The sequence below is a fragment of the Sturnus vulgaris genome, chromosome 3 (genome assembly GCF_052056855.1).
Source record: "Sturnus vulgaris isolate bStuVul1 chromosome 3, bStuVul1.hap1, whole genome shotgun sequence".
Classification (NCBI taxonomy): Eukaryota; Metazoa; Chordata; class Aves; order Passeriformes; family Sturnidae; genus Sturnus; species Sturnus vulgaris.
The window spans coordinates 1363713-1383633 of record NC_142245.1 but is presented as its reverse complement, the minus strand read 5'-3'; the positions used below and the strand labels follow the sequence as shown (position 1 = coordinate 1383633).

At 40.1% G+C, this 19921-nt stretch overlaps 1 protein-coding gene across 3 annotated transcripts in view; it reads left to right on the top strand.

The window, feature by feature from the left end:
• The window catches only part of SPTLC3 (serine palmitoyltransferase long chain base subunit 3), a 99452-nt gene that overhangs the window by 50481 nt on the left and 29050 nt on the right, over nucleotides 1-19921 (top strand). For all 3 annotated transcript variants that reach the window (XM_088160731.1, XM_088160732.1, XM_088160733.1), the window contains 4 exons: nucleotides 445-599; nucleotides 1521-1669; nucleotides 11597-11721; nucleotides 13839-13932. In XM_088160731.1, the coding sequence (XP_088016857.1) occupies nucleotides 445-599; nucleotides 1521-1669; nucleotides 11597-11721; nucleotides 13839-13932 (523 nt within the window). The remainder of the gene's footprint in view (nucleotides 1-444; nucleotides 600-1520; nucleotides 1670-11596; nucleotides 11722-13838; nucleotides 13933-19921) is intronic.

The following is a 19921-nucleotide window of genomic DNA, read 5'->3' as shown; positions in this document are numbered from 1 at the left end:
TCCTACTTTTCTGCAATCTGCTCCACACATAGAAAAATGCTCAATTTGAAGCAATTGGTTTCTTCAAGTGAAAGAATCTAGGTTTTTTTCCATTTCCAACTTTCAGGATATATAGGGAGAGTTAGACCAACTTGTTGACCATTAAACAAGTAAACAAACAAACAAAAAAACAAACCCTGACCAACCAAAAAAGAAATAAAAAAATCCCCCAGTCTTGAAACAGAAACAAACAAAATATTCCACCCTCTAAGGAATACAATATTGTGTTTTAAAATAATTATAGTAAGACATTTGCTGTTTGGAGTTGTGAGTGACATAGGAACATGTGGCTGCTATGGCTCTCTGTTTACTGATGAATCAGTTTTTCCTTGTTAATAGGAATGACTTGGGTACAGAAGCAGATATTTTCCCAGCAACATAACCCTGTGCATGTTTTCAAACCAGGATTTTGTGCCACTTTATCAAGATTTTGAGAACTTTTACACCAGAAACCTCTATTTGAGAATACGGGATAACTGGAATCGTCCAATTTGCAGTGTCCCTGGGCCACAGTTTGACCTCATGGAGCGTGTTACAGATGATTACAACTGGACATTTAGGTGAGTCACCTTACACTCTGCTGCTCTCAGCTTCATGAGCATACTCCTGACACCTCTGCAAAGCACAGAAAGTTGTGTTGAGATCCTTGTCTAATATCCACCAGTGTGCTTCTTTCTGCAGTCAGCACCATGCTGACAATCTGACCCTTTTCTTCTGAGTATTTGTTTGGAAATGCAGTATAGATTTCCAGCTCCACTGCAAATGGGTTTAGCTGTGTCAGCACAAGACTGCTCACACACCATTTATAACAACAGAGCTTGACTCACAATATTACAACAAAATGTGTTTTATCCCTTGGTTAGGTTTGAAATCGTAATTTCTTGCATTGCAGGAATGTGGCTCCTTGCCTTCACAGTGAGTCTTTGGCAGTGGGTTTTAAGCAGATTACAGCTTGAATTACACCAGCTTTGGTGTGTTGCAGCTGAATTACACAGCTATGGGAATTCACAGCATAGACAATGTGTAGGTTGGCTATATTTGAGCTTATTGAGAATGCATCATAGTGTTTCCCGTATTTTCATCAAGTTTAAGTTCTGTGTGTGTGAGAGAGCACTGATGACTTAATGGAAGCAGTTAATAATTTGTTTGAGAAATTAATATCTGTAAGTTGTTCCTTAAATAAAATCATAGGATTTTTTGTTTATTTAAATCCCTAAAATCAGCCATTCACCCCATACCAATATATTGCCATCTACAGCATGGCTTCTAGAAAGCACTCTGACCATGAAGTAGTCCTTAGTAAGGAAAAGAGAAAGGCTAGAAATACTTTTGGGCTCTTAGAGTATGAGGATTGTAAATTCCCAAGTAGGAGCTTGACGCTGGAACAAAATTCGGTGGGAAAATTTCGAGATTTTTTTTTTTTTTTCGTTTGGGATTGGAGGGAAAATTTCACTATTGTTCCAAATTTGCTTTAATTCTAGGTTTACAGGAAGGACTATCAAGAATGTAATCAATATGGGTTCTTATAACTACCTCGGCTTTGCAGAAACAGATGTAAATGCTTTGAAAACTGTGACCATAGAGCTGGAAAAATACGGGACAGGAGTCTGCAGTACCAGGCAAGAAATGGGTGAGTAAACAGCGAGATGGCCACCAGAGGTTCTGTAACTATATTCTTTTTCTCACAGATATCTTGAAAGAATTGGATACTTAGAAAACTTCAATCACATCGGCAATTACTTGTTTCACAATTAAAAGGAATGTTGTGCTTTATTTGTTCGCACATGAGAGTTTTTTTGTAAAGGAAAACTAAAATTGATTTTTGGAAAAGCGAACCCAAATGTGTTGTGTACTGGCCTGGGATTTTTAATGATGGAAGTAACAGGCTTATTTTTGAAGAGAAGTAAAAAGCACTTTGAGATTTCAACAATTGTTCTGGGGCAAATTCAACTACATCACAGATTTATATCAGTTACCACACACAGGTTTCAGATTAGTAAAATTATGTTTTACATAATGTTTTAATCCTATGTTCTAAGAATGTATTGCACTGTTTTATGAGATACTACTGGCAAAACCCAGAAATTTCTAGTTTGCCTTTAGCAAATAAATTCAGGAAGGCTCCATCTGACATGTTTGGTTTATATGTCCTTTATGATTTGTCTGCTTTGTTAGTTTGTAGGCTGCATGCAGTGTTACCTTCAACTTTCTGTTATTACTCAAAATCTTGCATTCCTTATGGTACAATCATCTTACATTTCAGAAAAAAAGTTTCAAGCCATAGAAATGAAAAAAGAAGCAAAGGCTTCCCAGTATGGAGAAGTCTATAAAAGACTTCTTTTTTTTAATCCAGCAACCTAAAAAATTTACATTTTTATCTTCAATGTAAACTCTGTTCTTCCATAAATCTTAAAGAAAAAACACTGTATTTAATTTAATTTTTTATTTTAAGTCTCCATTTCAGACTAAAAAGTAATGGAAACCTTGTTACCCGCTTCTTATCTTGTCGCTGTGGTTTGATTTGCCAATAATAATTATGTCAGTGACACCACTCAGAGAGGGTTTTACTTTCCCTTTGTAGGTGACCCATCTGGTGACTGCAATATATTATTTAACCTGAATTGCATGCTTGAAAGTGGTCACCATTGCTAGTCCTTTAAGGTCCTGGAGGAAGCTTTCTCTCTTTTTCTCCCAGATTCTGTTTTGTCTAAGAGCATTTCAAGTTGTTTTCAGAACAGCTAAGATTATGGCTGGTGTTTCTTATTCTGTAACTTTTGCTGATATTTTTTTAAATGAAAGATTTATTCAAAAAGAAAGGAAGAAAAAAAACAAAACAACCCAACTTATTAAAAGATTGATTCTGTGTTCAAATATTAAAAATCTTACTAGGTAACTTCATGTAGTCTATTTGATAGCCCATGCATTGAGATTTTTAGGATTTTCTCTTCATCTGAACTCCTGTGCTGTACTCAAAGTTGTCTTGATTGATTGAGCAAAGTTTTAGATTCATTCTAATTGCCTTCACAACAAACAGTGAACTGCATCAAGACTATTCACAAGGCAAGAATGGGCTGCAGATAAAGAGCATCCTCAAAGCCTTGTGAGTCTCAGTGTTTTGGAAGTGGATTTTGGAGAGCAGCTTGGACATCAGCCTGTTAAGAAAGGGAAGCAGGGTGTTTAGGCCTGACTTAGCTGGTGTAAATGAGGAGTCAGAGCAGTTTATCCTGGGCAGGTAACAGAGGGTCTGTGTTTGTGTGCTCCATGGGGAGAGGTGGCTCCACAGGGCAGGGCTGAGCAGTGGCTCCCTCGTTGGTGCTGGCTCTTCAGAGCCCATCTGTCCCCAGTATCTGTACAAACAGCCTAAGGAAAACAGCCTCTGATTCATAGTGGATACCCTCATTCCTTTATGCTCTTGGTCTCCATTCTCATCACAGTCAAGCAGGAAAATTATGAGCTGAATATATCAAAGAGAGAGACAGGGAAGGGTCTGAATGAAACATCTTAAGTCTTTAAATTACGATTTTTCATCTTAGATAAAAAAGAACAGGATGAGTTTGTTTCTGGACAGATCACATTTCAAAACTTCTGTTGCTATTGTGTGTGGAGCTAAAGCGTTTTGAAGTAAAAGTGCAGTGAGCTGCAAGAGCCAAGGCTGGAAATTGCCTGTAGGGTTCTAATCCAAGAGAGCACTTAAACATGTTGCTATTTTCAAGCTAATTGACTTTGAAAGTACTGTTCTGCTTGTGTGCATTTAAATGTCTGGCATGTTTGAGTTTTACCAAGATGTCTCTCTAAGCAGTGGTCGCTCTCTTTTTGAGAAGGATCATTCCACTACTTTCAAAGGATTTCAGACAGAGGGTGAAACAAAGGAGACACAAATGAAAGTAATGTGAGTGATGTTTGAAGGAACACATGGTGGTAAAATAGTCCTTTATGGTCTTCTGCCTACACTCCTCTTCTTAAAACTGTGGAGGTTCTGGAGAGGGTATACAATGCTGTCATACCAGAATACTGCTGCAGGTATTTTCCTCTTAGAACAGGGTTAAAACTGATAAAAACTGTGGCTGACTTTCCTAGACTTATCCCCCATAAAAATATTTAAGGCTTTTCACTCCATTTTTAATTCTATGCTCTTTGTAATTGTAATAATAATAATAAATTACTTTCTTACTATAATAGTGTTATCTAAGACACGTTTTTGAGGGGTTTGTGGGCCTTTCAATATGAAATAAAAATACTTTCCTTTTTTTAAGACCAAGAATTATTATCCCTTAGCAGCAAGATCTTGAAATTATAAGTGGTACATCCATGGAAGAATTAACTTGCTGTTCCATGATCAGAAAGCAAATCAAACACCAGAAATTACTAGAAAGTACACAGTAAGCCAACCATAGAGCTTCAGTATGCTGCTGTGTAAATCTGCTGTTTGTTGTTGGCTTGAGTACTCTGTGCAGGTCTGATCAAAAATATTTAGCAAAACTGGAAAGTGTCAGAGAAGGGCCACAAGGATCATCAAAGGCCTCAGAAGGCTTCTGGGTGAAGAACTACTGAGCTTGCTGTCTTCAGCTGTCACAGATGCCTGTCTCAAAAAAGAGCCTAAGGGGAGAAATTATAGAAATTTTCAACATAATGTGTTGTGGAAGAGTGGCCAGGGTTCACTGTCTGTTGCCTTTCCCACAACCAGATGTACAAGGCATTGTATGAAGCTGGTAGAAGGTTTTCACCTAAATAAATGCTGGAGGCTGCCAGACCAGAGGAGCTCATTGCTGCAGATGCCAGAGCTTCACACTCCCTTTGTTCTAAGGGATTCTGGCCATGTGTGCAGAGAGCTCGCTGGTAGTTACTAGAAATGCCCAAACTCTACCTGATTCAGGATGTCCTTATTAACTCTGAGAGATGCCAGGAGAGGATACAGAGAGATCTGCACCTACCCTAGCTGACAAAATTGATCACGAGCTTTATTTTAAATTAAAACAGCTTCTGTCAGCAGCAGTCTCTCCTGTAGGTGCAGGAAAAGGTCAATTTTTTTTATTTCTCTGCCTTGTTCATTATACACCAAGAAACTAACTGGGACACAAAAAGAAGTAGGAAGTTTTGTCTTTTAGGAATAAATCTTGGGTCTGAGAAAATAATTCTTGAATGTTGAAGTAGCCATGCAGTACCTCAAAGTGGCTACAAGAGAGCTTGAGGGGGATTTTTTACAAGGTGTGGAGTGACAGGATAAGAGGGAATGGCTTCAAACTGACAGAGGGCAGGGTCAGATTAGATATCAGGAAGAGATTGTTCCCTGTGAGGGTGGCGAGGCACTGGAACAGGTTGTCCAGAGAAGCAGTGGACACCCATTACTAGAAGTGTTCAAGGGCAGGCTGGGTGGGGCTTGGAGCAACCTCATCTAGTGAAAGGTGTCCATGTCCCTGTCCAAGGCTGGGACATTGCAATGTGATGATCTTTGAGGTTCCTTCCAGGAGAAACTGTTCTGTGATTCATTCTATGATTCCATAAGTAACTGGACAGCAACTGTTAACTGCAGTGTTGGGAATGTTAGGGCATTCCATGTAAACTGCCCCCCAAAAATATCTCTACTGTTTTATGTATTTTAATTTTTCTCTCTGAAGTTATTTTTTAGCTTCATAAAACTGCCAGCAAATGGGAACCTACATAAATATGAAATAGCAAGTGCTCCCTTCATATAATGAAAAATATGAAAGAATGACAGCTTGAACATAAAGTCCTTTTTTGCCATGCAAATCAATGTATTTTAATGACTGGAGTGGGAGTTGGCTACTGTTAAAGGCAGATTCAAAAGCCTTTTGTCTGAGCCCATCCTGTTGTTCAGTGTTTACAGTCAGCCTTGTCTAAGCAATGTGACTGAGAGTTATTGAGAAACATGCAAATTAGTTTCCTGCTTACCTCTTGCAGGTGATAACAAAATCAGCAAAGTTACACTTTTTTTAAGATAAGGCAGATTATCTGAGCACTCCTAGGGCCAGGCTGGTGACAGGACTGTCCCACAGCCAGCCAGCACTTCCAATGCTCTGTTTATCTAACTCACCAGTATCCCTCATGGAGGTGACATACGTGAGGAACCGGAGCAAACGTGTCATTAGGGCTGGATAAGCAGCCAGGCAGGATTCCTGCCTTTTGAAATCCTGCTCCTGTGATTATGCCTTGGACCAAAAGACAACATGGAGCCTGCACAGAAACACTTGCAGGGTGATTCACTCTGGAGGGCATGTTAGGAGATTACCCCCTAACACCCAACAACCAAAGTTTTAGGGCTTTTTCTTTCACTTGGTTGTGATCTCATTTCTAAAAAGCACATCTGAAAATCTGTGCCACCATTTAATATACAGAAGTAGCTCAATCCCATTCACCTCCTTCCACTGGATTTTAAGGCCTAATGTGAATTTCTAGCAGCATTTCAAGAAGATAAAAATAGTTATTTGGACATTCTTTCTGTTATGCTCTTTCAAAGCTTTAATTAGGGCCAGGGCTAATTTTAAAGATAATTGTACAAACATGAATTTCATTCTTCAGTTTGGAGAAAGAGATAAAGAACTGAATTTCCTATAATTTACAGTTTCCAAGTGGGATCTTAAGGAGAAATAAAGACATCAAAATGTGAATTTGTGTGTATGTATATATATATGTGTGTATATATACACATATTTCATAATCTTAGCTATTTTCTGATAGGGTATGGTGTATATTAGTAAACAGTTCATGCAAAGAATTCTTTCTTGTCATGTTCACTAACATCCTTTTCCTTTTTGTGCCTACCCTCTCATAAATAACTAATCCATCTTACAATCAGTTTATAATCACTGGATCAAGTTTGTTCCTTGTATTTCACCATTGCAAAAGTATGCTTTGCAATGCAAGATGAATGATCTGGATAGTCCATCTTCTAGCAGGTGAAATTGAAGGCATCTGTAGAATTAAGGGTTGTATGACTCGTTAATATCCGAAATATCTCTGATATATGATGTTATCTGCATGCAAATGTTTTGATACCCAAGATGCTGCCATACAGGCTTTGGCATTAAGAGGGTGGATTTAAAGTGGAAATTTTAACTTCGTGTTTTTATGAAGGCAAAAAAAAAAAAAAAGAAACAAAACCAAATTCAAGTGGAAGTTTTGTTAAAACTCATCTCCTTTTTTTCTGAGAATCACTAAATTACACAGGTACATTATTAGATCTATGACACCCACAGCATCTTTGTGGTATGAAAGTCCTGTCAGTTGGTAGCAATGTTAAGAAAACTTGAGCATTTCCTTTCTATCAAATGATTCATCAAAATCCCTTATTTTGGGAGTCTCTTCTGCACTCACAGTGTTAAATAAGGCAACTGCATAACGTTACTATGTGCTTCTCTCCCCTTCTTTCCAACATTCTACAGGCTGTGGCTTTCCTCTGCTGGTGGCTCTGTAGGACAGTGATACCATCTGCATCTGGTAACACAGTGTCAAGAAATAATAAATAATATCATTTCCACAGCTTCTATTTCTTCATCTTGCCATCGATAACTCATCCAATCTTGCTTTTGTAAAAGTGTGCGTGCCTTTCAATAATTGAGATTTTTTTTCATCTCTGACAAGCATCACCAGAGTGAGTTTGTGACCTTAAGTTTCAAATGTGACAAGGAAGTTCAGGTGTTTTGTTCTGCTCCCCACCCTGCCAAGGATGCTGCTGACAAACCCTCATTTTCATAGTGTAATGGTTCTGAGTCACGTCAGGGATGCAGAGGGTTCCCAGCTGTTCTTTATTCTTTCAAGGGCTCGTTGCTTATATCAGTTTACTCTTCCAGCTTTTGTTTAACTCGAGGCAAGCAGGTATTTCCCTGTCTTCTTTGGGTCCTGGAATTCCAAACATAAAATTCTATTACAGGATACTGTTGACAGTGTTGGCAGTTCAACCAGTCTGTGTCACTTGTGTGTAAGAACCTGAAAGACTGTATTGGGCAGACTAACCAGTGGCATAAACCACTTTGTCCAAGCTGAAAATGTGAAACTAAATAATGACTCTGTGGATCATGGGAAGGGCATTTTCCAGCTTTATCTTTCTAGTAGTCTGGCAGTGACTTTCAGCCCAATAGTATGGGTAAATCTAGAAAAAGTCTGTCAAAACACAGTGTACTTCATGTTCCCTGTCACCAGAGTGCAGTGGCAAGTTAATGGAGGGAACTGGGTCATCAGATTTTGAAAAGGAGGGGATTTGCTTTGAGAAGTGTGGGAATCTGTGGAGGTGGTTCCCATTGTGAAAGTCCACTTTTGATATGATCTTTGATCTTAATACATATATAGTCTTGGATCACAGTTACTCTTGCTGTATTTTATTACATACAGCTGTTCAGCAGGGAAGAATAACTTTCAAAACGATTTAATTTTGTCTCTTAAAAATGCAAATACCTTTTTTTTTTTTTTTTTCTGTCTTAAACCTTTCCTGGTGATTTGGTGTACATTTTTAGTTGTATCCTCTTTTGTTGGGTCAAGCCAAGCTGTAGTCAGTCAGTGGGGAAGTTCTAATGTCTGTTTATAGGCTAAGCATAGAAAGTATCTGTGTATACAGTGTATTAAAAAGATATATCTAGTATATCACTTTTCATTCATCAGATCATGATACTGGTCTTAAATCTAGCACAATACAAAACACTTTAAGGGCCAGGATTACCTTACTTGACATCACCAAGGTTGTATTTAATGAAGAGCTGTGTAATTACTGCCTTTGTTATGTAGCTTGAGATGCTGAGATGTTTCAGCTTGTGCCAGTTCCTTTGGATCAAATTTGCATCTGTTTGGAAGTGCTGTTCATGCCTGTCATGGTGGTGGCTGTGACCAGCTGGGAAGTGCTAGTGGACAAACCTCATCCCAAACCTCATCATGTCTGACCCCTTGTTTCTTCCAGTGGAGAGAGGTGATAGAATTGATGCCATTTATACAGTGTCCAAGGGCATCCTGTGTAGAGAAAGCTCCTGATATGATTAAATAATTGCATAATTATATGCTTTTTCCACTCTGTTCAGTGTATGCAGCTGTCATGAACCTCCCACTGACAGTACTGGCGTGTGTTGTATTGCTTCTGCAACACCTTACCTACCACCAACAATACTGCCACGATAATTAACATGATTCAAAAACAGGGCTCGTTTTGCAAATCCTTGTCATTCAGGATTTTGTTTTGCTAACCATTTCCCATTTGTATTCTGGGATTTGTAGGCAATAGTGGTGTATAAAATCATCTGCATTCGCTTTTAGGATTAGAGAACAATAAGTATGAATCAGTCACTTTCAGAATGAGTCATTCTTCACCACGACAAAATCAATAAAAATAGGTGCAAAATGTGCTACTCCTTTGTGGGTCATCTAATAGGAGCTTTAACAGAGCAATCTGTATTGAGTCAGGCTTTTCCTGTTTGTAAAAACAGAAAACATGTGATGCAACCCCAAAAAGCAATTTAACTCCACCCCGTTAGTGTCAGACTTCACTCCTGGAAGAGTCAGGGACAATTGTGTCATGCCTTGCAAAGCACACACTGCTTGTTTCTCATGTTTTCACAAACCTTCCTATTCAAGCTGTGACCACAGTGTGCTTGGCTTCAAGCTTCCATTTTAGACTTCATCTTCTTTTTGGGTGCTGGTAGCCCTCGAGTGACAAAATAACATCTGCAGGGAGCACTAAAGGCAATTGATCCTGCTGGAACTCTTGGTTGTCCATGAGTGCTATAACCAGGTTGAAGACTAGCTGGGTCCAATTTGCAAAAAGTACAGAATTAACCACAGAAATATATGCTGAGTCCTGCTGGGCTCACACCTTAAGACAGATTCTTACCCACATTTCCAGTGAGCAGCTCAGCTCTGGAACACTGTTCTGTATTTCACAGAGCCTGGGTAACAAACTGTGACTGTGTGCAGAGCCAGCTCATATCCTCATGTGCCTTGGCATGTACAAATTCAAAAAATAGCCATCCTCAAAGAGCTTCACACAGACTCGGCTCACTCGTAGTGGAGTTTCTGCAAAGCCACACACGTTCTGTGCCACATTACCTAATTCTCAGAGCACAGAGACAACCCAGCTCCAGGTACATGCAGTGTGACACAGCAGGGACACTCTTGAAGCTCTGCTGGAGTAGGCTCAGGTCTAGCACAACCCAGGAAGGCTCTGGCAAAATCTCAGCAGCACTGCTGTTCTTTACTGTCCGTGTAATCCAGGTTTTTCAAGAAGCAGTGTGATCCTTGCCCCTTATCTCTCTGACTGTTGGAGAGTTACCTGCCTGCTTGATGGATATTTGTCACATTCTATTTCCAAATGGATGTAATTCTTTAGATATTTAATGGGAAAAAATAAGGAAAACACTACTTCACTTTAACCAGCTGACTTAGTGCTATTGCTGAAACTGTTCTCCTGCCATTCGTATTTGATTTTTTTAATGAGCTCTGCTCCATAATGAAGGTAAGATCATCTTCCTGACTCATCATTCTTGTTGAGACACTCTAGCCAAGTTTTTGTATTCCTCCATTCATCTGCCCTTTGTGCATCACAGTGAACACAGCTTTCTTGTTCCATCCATTGTAATTCACTTTATATTTTTGTGCCATCAGCTTGTGCAGTGCAAGTGAGGTAATATAGTCACTTGCCTTTTTTTTTTCTTCTGTTCTCTGATTACAGCCTTATTCATAGGGGAAATGCTCTGTCAGAATCCACAGGCCACTCTCTTTTCTTCCCCACAGATCATCCTGTAAGAGTTCCTTCTGCCTTGGTCCCTGCAATGCACAGCCAGGCAACCAAAGACTAGAGAGCTGGCAAGTTGAGATGATTCCTTACTGTTCAAAGCTATCTGTTACCTCAGTCTCTTAACACCACTCTTTTGTTTGTTTGCCTTTTGTATTTTGTCATCCTCCACTGTGAGTTGGGCAGGAAGGATACTGCTTTTGTTGGAGAGTTGGAGCACCTTGTTTGGAGACTTCAAGCACTAATATTAGATAATTTACATGCAATAAAGAAGAGTCTCTAGTGTTGCGTTATCTTTAATGTTTGCTGTTGAGAGGAAAGAAAAAGCAGAGTTATCATCAGTTTGCCTATCCATACAAAATCTTAATAAAGAATTTTGTGCACCTACATAGACAGGCAATAAAAAAGGAAGAATTTTGTTGTTGCCCATTTTTGTTTTCACATCAGAGACCTCAAGAATGCCTAAAACGTTTGTCCCACATTTCCTGCAAAAAGGAAATATTTTTGTCCTCATTGCAGGGAGAGAAAAAGACAAAAAAATAGTCTTAAGAATAATCTATGTCAAAAGTTACTATGGGAAGAGGAAGCTTTTTCCCGTAGCAACTGCTTTGCTGCCCTAACAGCAGCAGTATTTGTTAGCATTAGTCACAGCTAGTTTGCTCCTCTTGCATTAGTCCACGTGCATAGGATACAAATGGAAAACCCTCATTAGAACTTAATGTCACACAGCTTAATGACACAGTTCTAGCCTGTTCTTTTGTATGTTTTGTGTCATAATAACTTTCACAGTTTAACGAGATTTAATATTCCCTCTGCTTATTTCTGCAGGCACCCTAGACAAACATGTAGAGCTAGAGAAACTTGTGGCCAATTTCCTTGGTGTGGAAGATGCTATGGTGTTTGGGATGGGCTTTGCAACTAATTCGATGAATATTCCAGCCCTTGTTGGAAAGGTGAGTACTTCCTTCAGGAACACAGAGAACAATCATTTATTAATTGTTTTAGCTACTGTTGCAGTGTTCTGGGCTTTCAGTGAGTGGAAAGGCTTGATCGAGGAACAAAGCTTGGTATCAGGAATGTGTGAGTCATAAAGCCCATGACCTTGTGACTTTAAATATGTTCCTTTATCATCTGTGCTAGCACTGAGTGTTGCTATCACACACACCTAACATTTGCTTAAGGATCAGTGATACAGCTCTCTAGCTCCACTTAATGAAGGTGTTTCTCCCTTCAAAAATAACCAGATGTTGAATCCCATGCCCAGGTGTTGTTGGATGAAGTATTTAGGCTACTTGCTGAGATTTTTGCCCAGCTGCCTGTGATGAGAGATGGTGATTAGGATAATTTCTAGAACACTTTGAGAAGAGGAAAAGCACAGTGCTTAGCATTCCTGGTGAACAGAGCTCCAGCCAGCCCTGTGAAGAAAGCTGCCAGCAAATAAAAGTCTAAAGCTGTGATCATGTTACAAAAGTTGGGTTCTTACTTGGTGCTGAAGGGACCTCCTCTCCAGCTTGGAGCGCGGAACTCAAAGGCGTGGATATCCATCATCCTGTCACTGTGGCCATCACAAACAGGTGCACTGTGCTGACAGCTGGAAAGGGGGTAACTCCCCCTCAGCTTGTCCAGATGTGGAGCAGCATGAAGTGTGCCATGCAAGTACAAAACATGACCTCCTTCTAGGTGGGGGTGGAGTGAATGCAGTTTGTGCTGTATGACAGAGACTCCTGAAACACCAGGGCAGAGCTGAAGTCACTTCTTCACTCACTGTTGAAGACAACTGCAGTTTTTGCAGGATCTCTAAAATACATGCACACAAGTGTTGGGCAGGGAGAGTTGCTTCAGTTGTCCAGAACAAGAACTTCAGTCTGCAGCAGTGCTGGAGAACTTGTCCAGAGTTTCACAGGGAAAGATATGGAGAATTTATGAGGGTAAATTGATGAAATTGCAGATATGCAGTTTGAGATACTTGTCTTAGCTGCATAATAATTTCCCCTCCCTTACCTGGATTCACATAGAGATACAAGCCTCTATCAGAGGTGGGATATTTAGATATAAGTGGCACAAATAAAGATATTACTCTAAGTGTTTTTCATATATGTGTGTATATATATATATTTGAAAATTCAGTATATGTTATTATACAATATTATTATATATATATATATATATTACAAGTATTATTTAACTACCCTATGTTTGAGAGATTTACTCCTGTGTTTTCCTCTATAATTAAGCCTAGCAGCTACATTTTCTTGTCAAGCTTCACCTACACTTACTGTTAGTTCTGCAAACCAGTCTCTAGGGAGGTTGTGAGTATCTCTCACCCTAGGCCTAATCTGTGATTCCAGAATAAGTTTTTTACTTAATTATGTGTTGCCCTTTGGCAACACATAATGAAACACAGCAAAACATGTTTAATAGAAAGCAGAGCTAAACAAGGGTTCAAGCCTGAATTTCAACTCCGAGTTCTGCCCCGTGTTAATATAATAGACAAATTTACTTCTCCCACATTTCTAATTTCGTTTCTAAAAATAAAATGAGTTTTCAACTGAGTTATTAATAAAAAGTATACTACAGGTCAACGGTATATGCATTTACCAGAGAAAGACTGGTTCCTAAACTTCACTCACATCTTAATGAAGGTGGGACTTAGAAGGCATTGGTCTCTTCTGCTCTCATTTGTGCAGTCCAAAGTGCTGATGTCAGCCCAGCCTCAGTGTTACTCCTCCTCACACTACTGTCCTGCAGTCTTTATATGTGGGGTGGTGGCTGAATTTCCTTGCAACTCAAAATAGGCTGTGAACAGGTGATAGAGGAAGCAACATCCCTGATTTTGCAGGAAATACTGGACCCCTATGCACCACCTGGGAATGCCTGAGAATCTGATCCCACTATTTCAGGTTGCCTTTGCACTTCAGGAAAGTGGCAGAAAATTCATTTTATGGTTAATCCTTACAGCCTAATTGGTGCAATGCTCTGTCATAGACACGTGTGTATGCTGGCACACACATGCACACGAGTCAGCAGCCTCCCAGTTCATGCAGATGCTCATTGTACTCCTTCTCCACAGGGCTGCCTCATTTTAAGTGATGAGTTGAACCACACTTCTCTCGTTCTCGGTGCGAGGCTTTCAGGTGCCACTATTAGAATCTTCAAGCACAATAGTGAGTATTGAAGTTGGGAAAATTTAGAGACAGAGTTATTCACACCTCAAAGGCAAGAATGATTTCTTTCAATGCTTACTTTGCTGTCAGTTCCCAGATGATGCTTTTGTCCAGGCAGTGGGATCAACTGTTTAATATTATGTGTGGTTTCTGATGGGAAAAGTCAATAGTGCAATAATATAATTGCTATTGTCTCTTTTTAGCTTGCTGAATGACTACATACTGCCACAAAAGTTTTATTGTTAGTGTCATTGTAGCCCAAATAGTAGAAACACATTTACAAAAACATGCCTCTGTTTCCAGCAGGTTCAGTGAAACCAGAGTTACTTAACATAGCATTCCTTTGAAGTGGCTACTCTGAATTCCCAGGGATCTAATAGCAAAGATGCAGATGGTTGTATCAACAGCATCATCCCAAATATTCTTTGAAATAGAATTTTAGTATAGAAATCACACATTAACTTTGCAATTGTATAGCTCTCTTACAAAATGCTCGTGCTCTTTAACTTTTATTTAGTGAGTGTTGCTCTGGTTACTGTCAGTGACATTGGGACTGCCTTTGATGACAAGAGTTTGCTCTTTGCCCTTATTCCCCATTTCAATTCCCTTTTCTATCCTCACTGCTGCCACCAGGCAGTGATTGCAAGAAAGTTTAGAAGCTAGTGAAGTGGTGAGAAATCAGAAGAGTGATCTGATTACCTTTCTTAATGGCTAATACAATCCTTTCTCTTTATTAAGTGTTGTGTTCGGCCCCAAGGGGAGCAAAAATGAATTATGCATATGCTGTAAAAGGCCTAAGGATGAGTTGGAATGAAAAGCACAGTATAATTATAATATAAAATGTTGTTATAATTAATACAGATTCATAATTTGGGCCAGAAGCAATTTCTGAAGATCCTTCAAGGATTAAAGATCATCTGAACACAAATACTTTTACAGAATTAATTATTCATAGATTAACCTGTAGCATGCCCCAACTTCCACAAATCTGGATATGCTAAGCATGGCTCCACCCCGGTCTTTTCTCAACTTTTCCGTGGTTGTTCAAAGCCTTATCCCATTCAGTCAGGTTACATCATATCTTGCAGGTTGACCTCTTACTACCCAAATCCAAATGTTCTCAGCCTCTCCACCCACCTATGCTGCATGCAGTGCAGCTGGCTTGTGTCACTTCCCACATTATTTCAGGAAACATTCCAGTTTGAGGAGTGTATTACTCTCAGCTGTGAAGATATCACCTGGAGCTGTCATGCTGGCTTTAAGGAATTCAGTCTCTAACCATCCCTCAGTATCTCATTCCCCTCCCCAGAACCTGCTAACTAACCAGCTTCTGTTGCACTGACAGTAAATTAAAGCTGATGCTCTTCTGAATAATGGGTGAACCTAAAAATCATAGTGAGCTACCCAAACAGTGCTAGTCTAGCGCTGGAAAATGCAGACGGTTCCTTTAAGGATCTTAGCAAACCTCAATGGAAGCCCATCCAAGTTGCTTTGGGAAAACTCACTGCTTTCTGGATTAGAGATCTTATTTGCCAAAGACAGTCTTGTATGCCATTGCAGAGACATCACCTTAACTTATTTCCAAAAGGAATCTGTGGAAACTTTTGCAAATACTCTTTGGTATTGAGTGACTGCTTTTGTTGTCACAATTTTCTAGTCTTGAGCCTAAGCTGCATTTAGAGAGCATTTCGTGTGAAGAAGCTTCACGTGCTCATGCTTTCTCTCAGCCCACTCTGATTCTCTCAGCTTGTTAGTTCTATGGTTAGAAAATTGTGTCTTTTAATATTTCCTTACTGATACCCATGAGTTACACATCACTAACAACTAAAATCACACGTGCACAGGTGTGTGTGTGTGTGCCTTTTGCTTTGGGGGAAATAAGGTGTGTTTTGGGGGAGGTAGCAGTGGAAAGCATAACCCAGCAGGACTGCCTTTGTGGGATGCATGCTTTTATCCAAAATGGAGCCTTGTGCCCTCTGAATCTGTCAGGGAGAAGTGGAACACTAATCAGTACAGCAAAAAAATTAAGGACCAAAACTAAGTAATTAGGTAACCAAAAATTCCAGCTTGGGTTGGAAGGGTTCTTTTCAGTTAGACAGATGTTTGTTTTGTTAGACCAGAGCTGTGTTGCTTATGCTCCCAGATTCATTCTTGCTAATGTGTGGGTATGTGACATCTACAGGCATGCCCAAATTGTCAGAGTGCTCATGCTGTCGTTGTCATGCTTAGGAATAGGAGAATTGAGCCGTGCTCCATGTCACACTGCTTGGTGTGAATGCAAAGTTCCTTGTGCTGTATGGGCCCTGTGCATGAAGAGAAAACTTTGCACTTTAAGTTATTGCTTTAAGATCTTTAATAAGCATAGATTTCACCATCAGGTTCTAATAAGTGCATAAATCTCTCTTCTTTTTCCTTTCCATGCTCTGTTAGGGAAAAAACCCTTTGTCAAAAAAAAAAAAAAGTACAAAACTTTGTTCTATGATAAAAATATTTCACAGAAAAGAGAGTAAAATCTATCATTTTGAACTTGCTATGAAGTACCTTCACCTTTCAAAGGCTGTACTATAGCTAATTCTGTAAAACTGTTACTTTATTTCAAAGCATGAAATCTGTAGTAGAGGATTGATTTGTCATCTTCCAAAAGTAAATAATTATTATTATTAATAGAGAATTATTTCATTTGTAAGACAAGAAAGAATCTCTACCTATTGCCTTCATTATGTATAATGTAGTTCTTATTTTTACAAAAGACAATGAAGTTCTATTTCAATAAATGAATAGTTCTCTTAGACATTATACTTTCTGTAAAACATCTGAACAGCTTTTCTAGAACAGACAAAATCCTTAGACCTCTGTGCTTTTCCTAGGTGAAATAAAAGGCATCCAGATATCTTTCCTTTTTGACAAAAACATTGCATGGGTGTATGAGATGGTTTTCAAACCTTAAAGTAAATAATAGAACAAGAATGTGCTGTGGACCTATAAGTCTGTTTTTATTTGGGCATAGGAATGTGCCCTGCATCCTACCTGCTAGTGAACAATCCCTTCCTTGTGATCAGACAGGAATTTACAGGTCTGGGCTGAGAGAAATGCACAGGCACACAGACCTACAGATCATCTGTGTGAGAGAAATGTAAGAGAATATTCCATCTTAGCCCCATAACTAAAAACTACTGAACAGGGCCTTCCTCCCTGGGGGCTCCCATTAGCACTGTCTATAATCTTCACCCTGCTAAGGGCACAGCAGTATTGGCACATGGGGTTTGGCCTTTAAAGGAATTTTTCTGTCAGGCATTTGTGAGGTTTTGTGCAGCAAAGTTCAGCTCCCTGGAGCCCCTGCTCTGAATCACAGGTCTAGGGGATTTTAAATTTTCTTTTTTTTCAATTTTATTTTAGGGTCTAAGCAGTCCTAAATGTATGCAGTAGTGTTTTAGTGGACTAAAATCATTCTGCTCTGCCCATAAAGCACCTGCCTTTGTCTCCCCTGCTGTGGCGTGGACACCACTCAGGTCAGCATCTCCCAGGCAGGGATTTGTTTGGGAAGGTAGGAAAGAGCTGCATTGCTGCCCTGGAATGCAGGCAGCAGCATGGTCCAACAGCCAGTGTGCAGTGGGAGAAGGTGGGAGGCTCAAACATCTCCCCACCACTGGGGCAGTAGTGGCCTGGCCTTGGTGAGTATTTTTGCCAGAAAGTGTCTCATGTTACCCTCACCAGCCTTGGGCTCCAGGGAGTCTCTTCCAACTTCCTCAAGTGACAGGCTTGGGGGTCCTTCAGTTAAATGGGGGCTAAACTCAGATGTTTTTACTTCCTGGTGGTTCAGGGAGAGATTGACTTACCACATTAAGGTTTTTGGCTTTTTTTTTTTTTTTTTTTTTTTTTTTTTTTTTTTATTTCTAAGGCAATCTTTTAAGAACACCATACATTTATAAGCTCTTTTTTTCAGGACCTCTGACCTTTATCTGGTTAAGTATTAGCCAGAATCCTTAACCCTTCCAATAAAACCTGAAAAGCAAAACCAAATATTTAACCATTAATCAGTGTGTGATTTTTATCAAGGGGTTTCTCTCACAGCAGTTCTGGGTCTTAGTCTGGTATCAGGTGAAGAGATGAGAGTGTTATGGACCAACTATATCCAAGTGAGTTCTGTTCTTATCAGCTTGTAAAAGAAGGCACCATACTAGGCTTAGGATTTGTTTATTTCTAATTTTACTACATTTTTCCCATGTAGCATCAAGCAACTCAAGTGATGTCCCGTTTTCAGGTTCAGATTTACAATTGCATCAACAGTCTGTGGGAATGCTGTGACAAGGTACAGAACTCAGGCAATGGGGGAAAAAATATTTCCAGTTCTCTTCATTGCAAGGGCATTTCACTCAGCAGTCAGAGCAAGTGGTCCTATGAGGAAGGCAGGGAATTGCAAAGCATAACCAAGCACATTGGTTAGGTGAAAATCCAGCCTGTAATCTGGTGCTTGAATCCACATCTGAAATGGGAATCAGGGAAATACATTCCTAGCTCCTCCTTGGTCACCTTTTCAATGTTGTGAAAGTAGTCAGGGATTTTTTAGATTGTCACAGATCGAGTGGTTGAGGACAAGTGTGTGATGCAGGTATGAGCTGTCCAGGTTTCCATACAAAATACAGTTTCCAGCTTGGACAACAATTGTGAATTTATGTTAATCCAACTCTGGCATTTCTCAGTCTACTCAGTCAAATTACTGCTTTGGAGTTCAGATAAAAAGTGCCATGGGGACACCTTAAAGAGAGTGCACCAGGAGGAGTTGTAGTTAATGCTGAAGGAACTTCTAGGTGGCAGGAGGCCTTTACCTTTCAGTGCAAATATATTTTCTATCTAAAAAGAAGGAAAGAAAAGAAAACAAAAAAAGAAAAGTGGAAAACTAAGTGCAACTAATTACGCAAGCAAATAAAATAGGTCAGAAATGAAAGAGATAAACAGGTAAAAATTAGAAAGAGATCTTTTTGGTTGCAAAACCCAGACAGTTTGAGGTGGCTTAGTACAGGATGGTTCCTTAATTTTATATTTTTTTTCCAAGTGTGTAGGTAGCCCTTGAATTTCAGAAGGGAGGGCAGTGTTCTAGCTATTACAGAGCAGGACGAAAGGCACATTACCCACTAAGGTTCTGTGCTCCTTGAAGCCTCTGGCCACTATCAGAGACAAGATTGTTGCCCAGATAGGTGGATTGCAGCCTAATCCAGCAGGGTGTGTAATTCCCAGTGACACATACAGACGCCATGGCAAGGAGACTGGTCTGTCCTGCTCCCTGCACGCTGTGTCTGCCTTTGCCCTCTCTGCTCGGAGAAAGCCACATCTGGCTTGCCAGCTGTGGGCAGGGAGCTCTCTTGAGCCAGTGCCCTTTACCTTCAGAGAGATTGGTATTTATTGAGGGGCAGGGAGGGCAGTCTCAGGCTGTTAGTGTGGCTGCAGTGATCACCACTCCCATGTTCCAAACACAGATATTCGTGTGTAGCCACGGGGTCTGTGCTGACTTGCGAGAAACTAAAAATCAGAGTTACAGGCGCAAAGCGAAAAGGACAATGCGACAAGAGTAGCAGCAGCCTGTTTATTTTAATTAAACAGGATTCAGCTGACATCACACAGGAGGTTTCCAGCCCACGCAGAGGAATGGTGATGACATCCCCAGCATTGCAGTGTAAGGATGAGGGGTGGAGGCGCCGTGTCTCCCTGAGCATGTCCTCCCTCCTGGAGCCTTGCTGTCCCACCTGCACTGGAGGCAGCATGACACGCTGCCTGCCCAGGTCCAGACTCGCTCCAGCCCACTGGCACTTTGTGTTCTTGGTATTACTCTTGAAGTAACTAGGAGAGATGCCAAACAAGGATTATGCAAGTCCAGCAACCCACTGATAGATCCACTGTACCCTCTTAGAAAACTTTATCCTCCATAACTGGGCAATATGCTGTAAGGAGAAGGTGGAAAGTGAAACATGGATAGATTTGGCTGTGATTAATC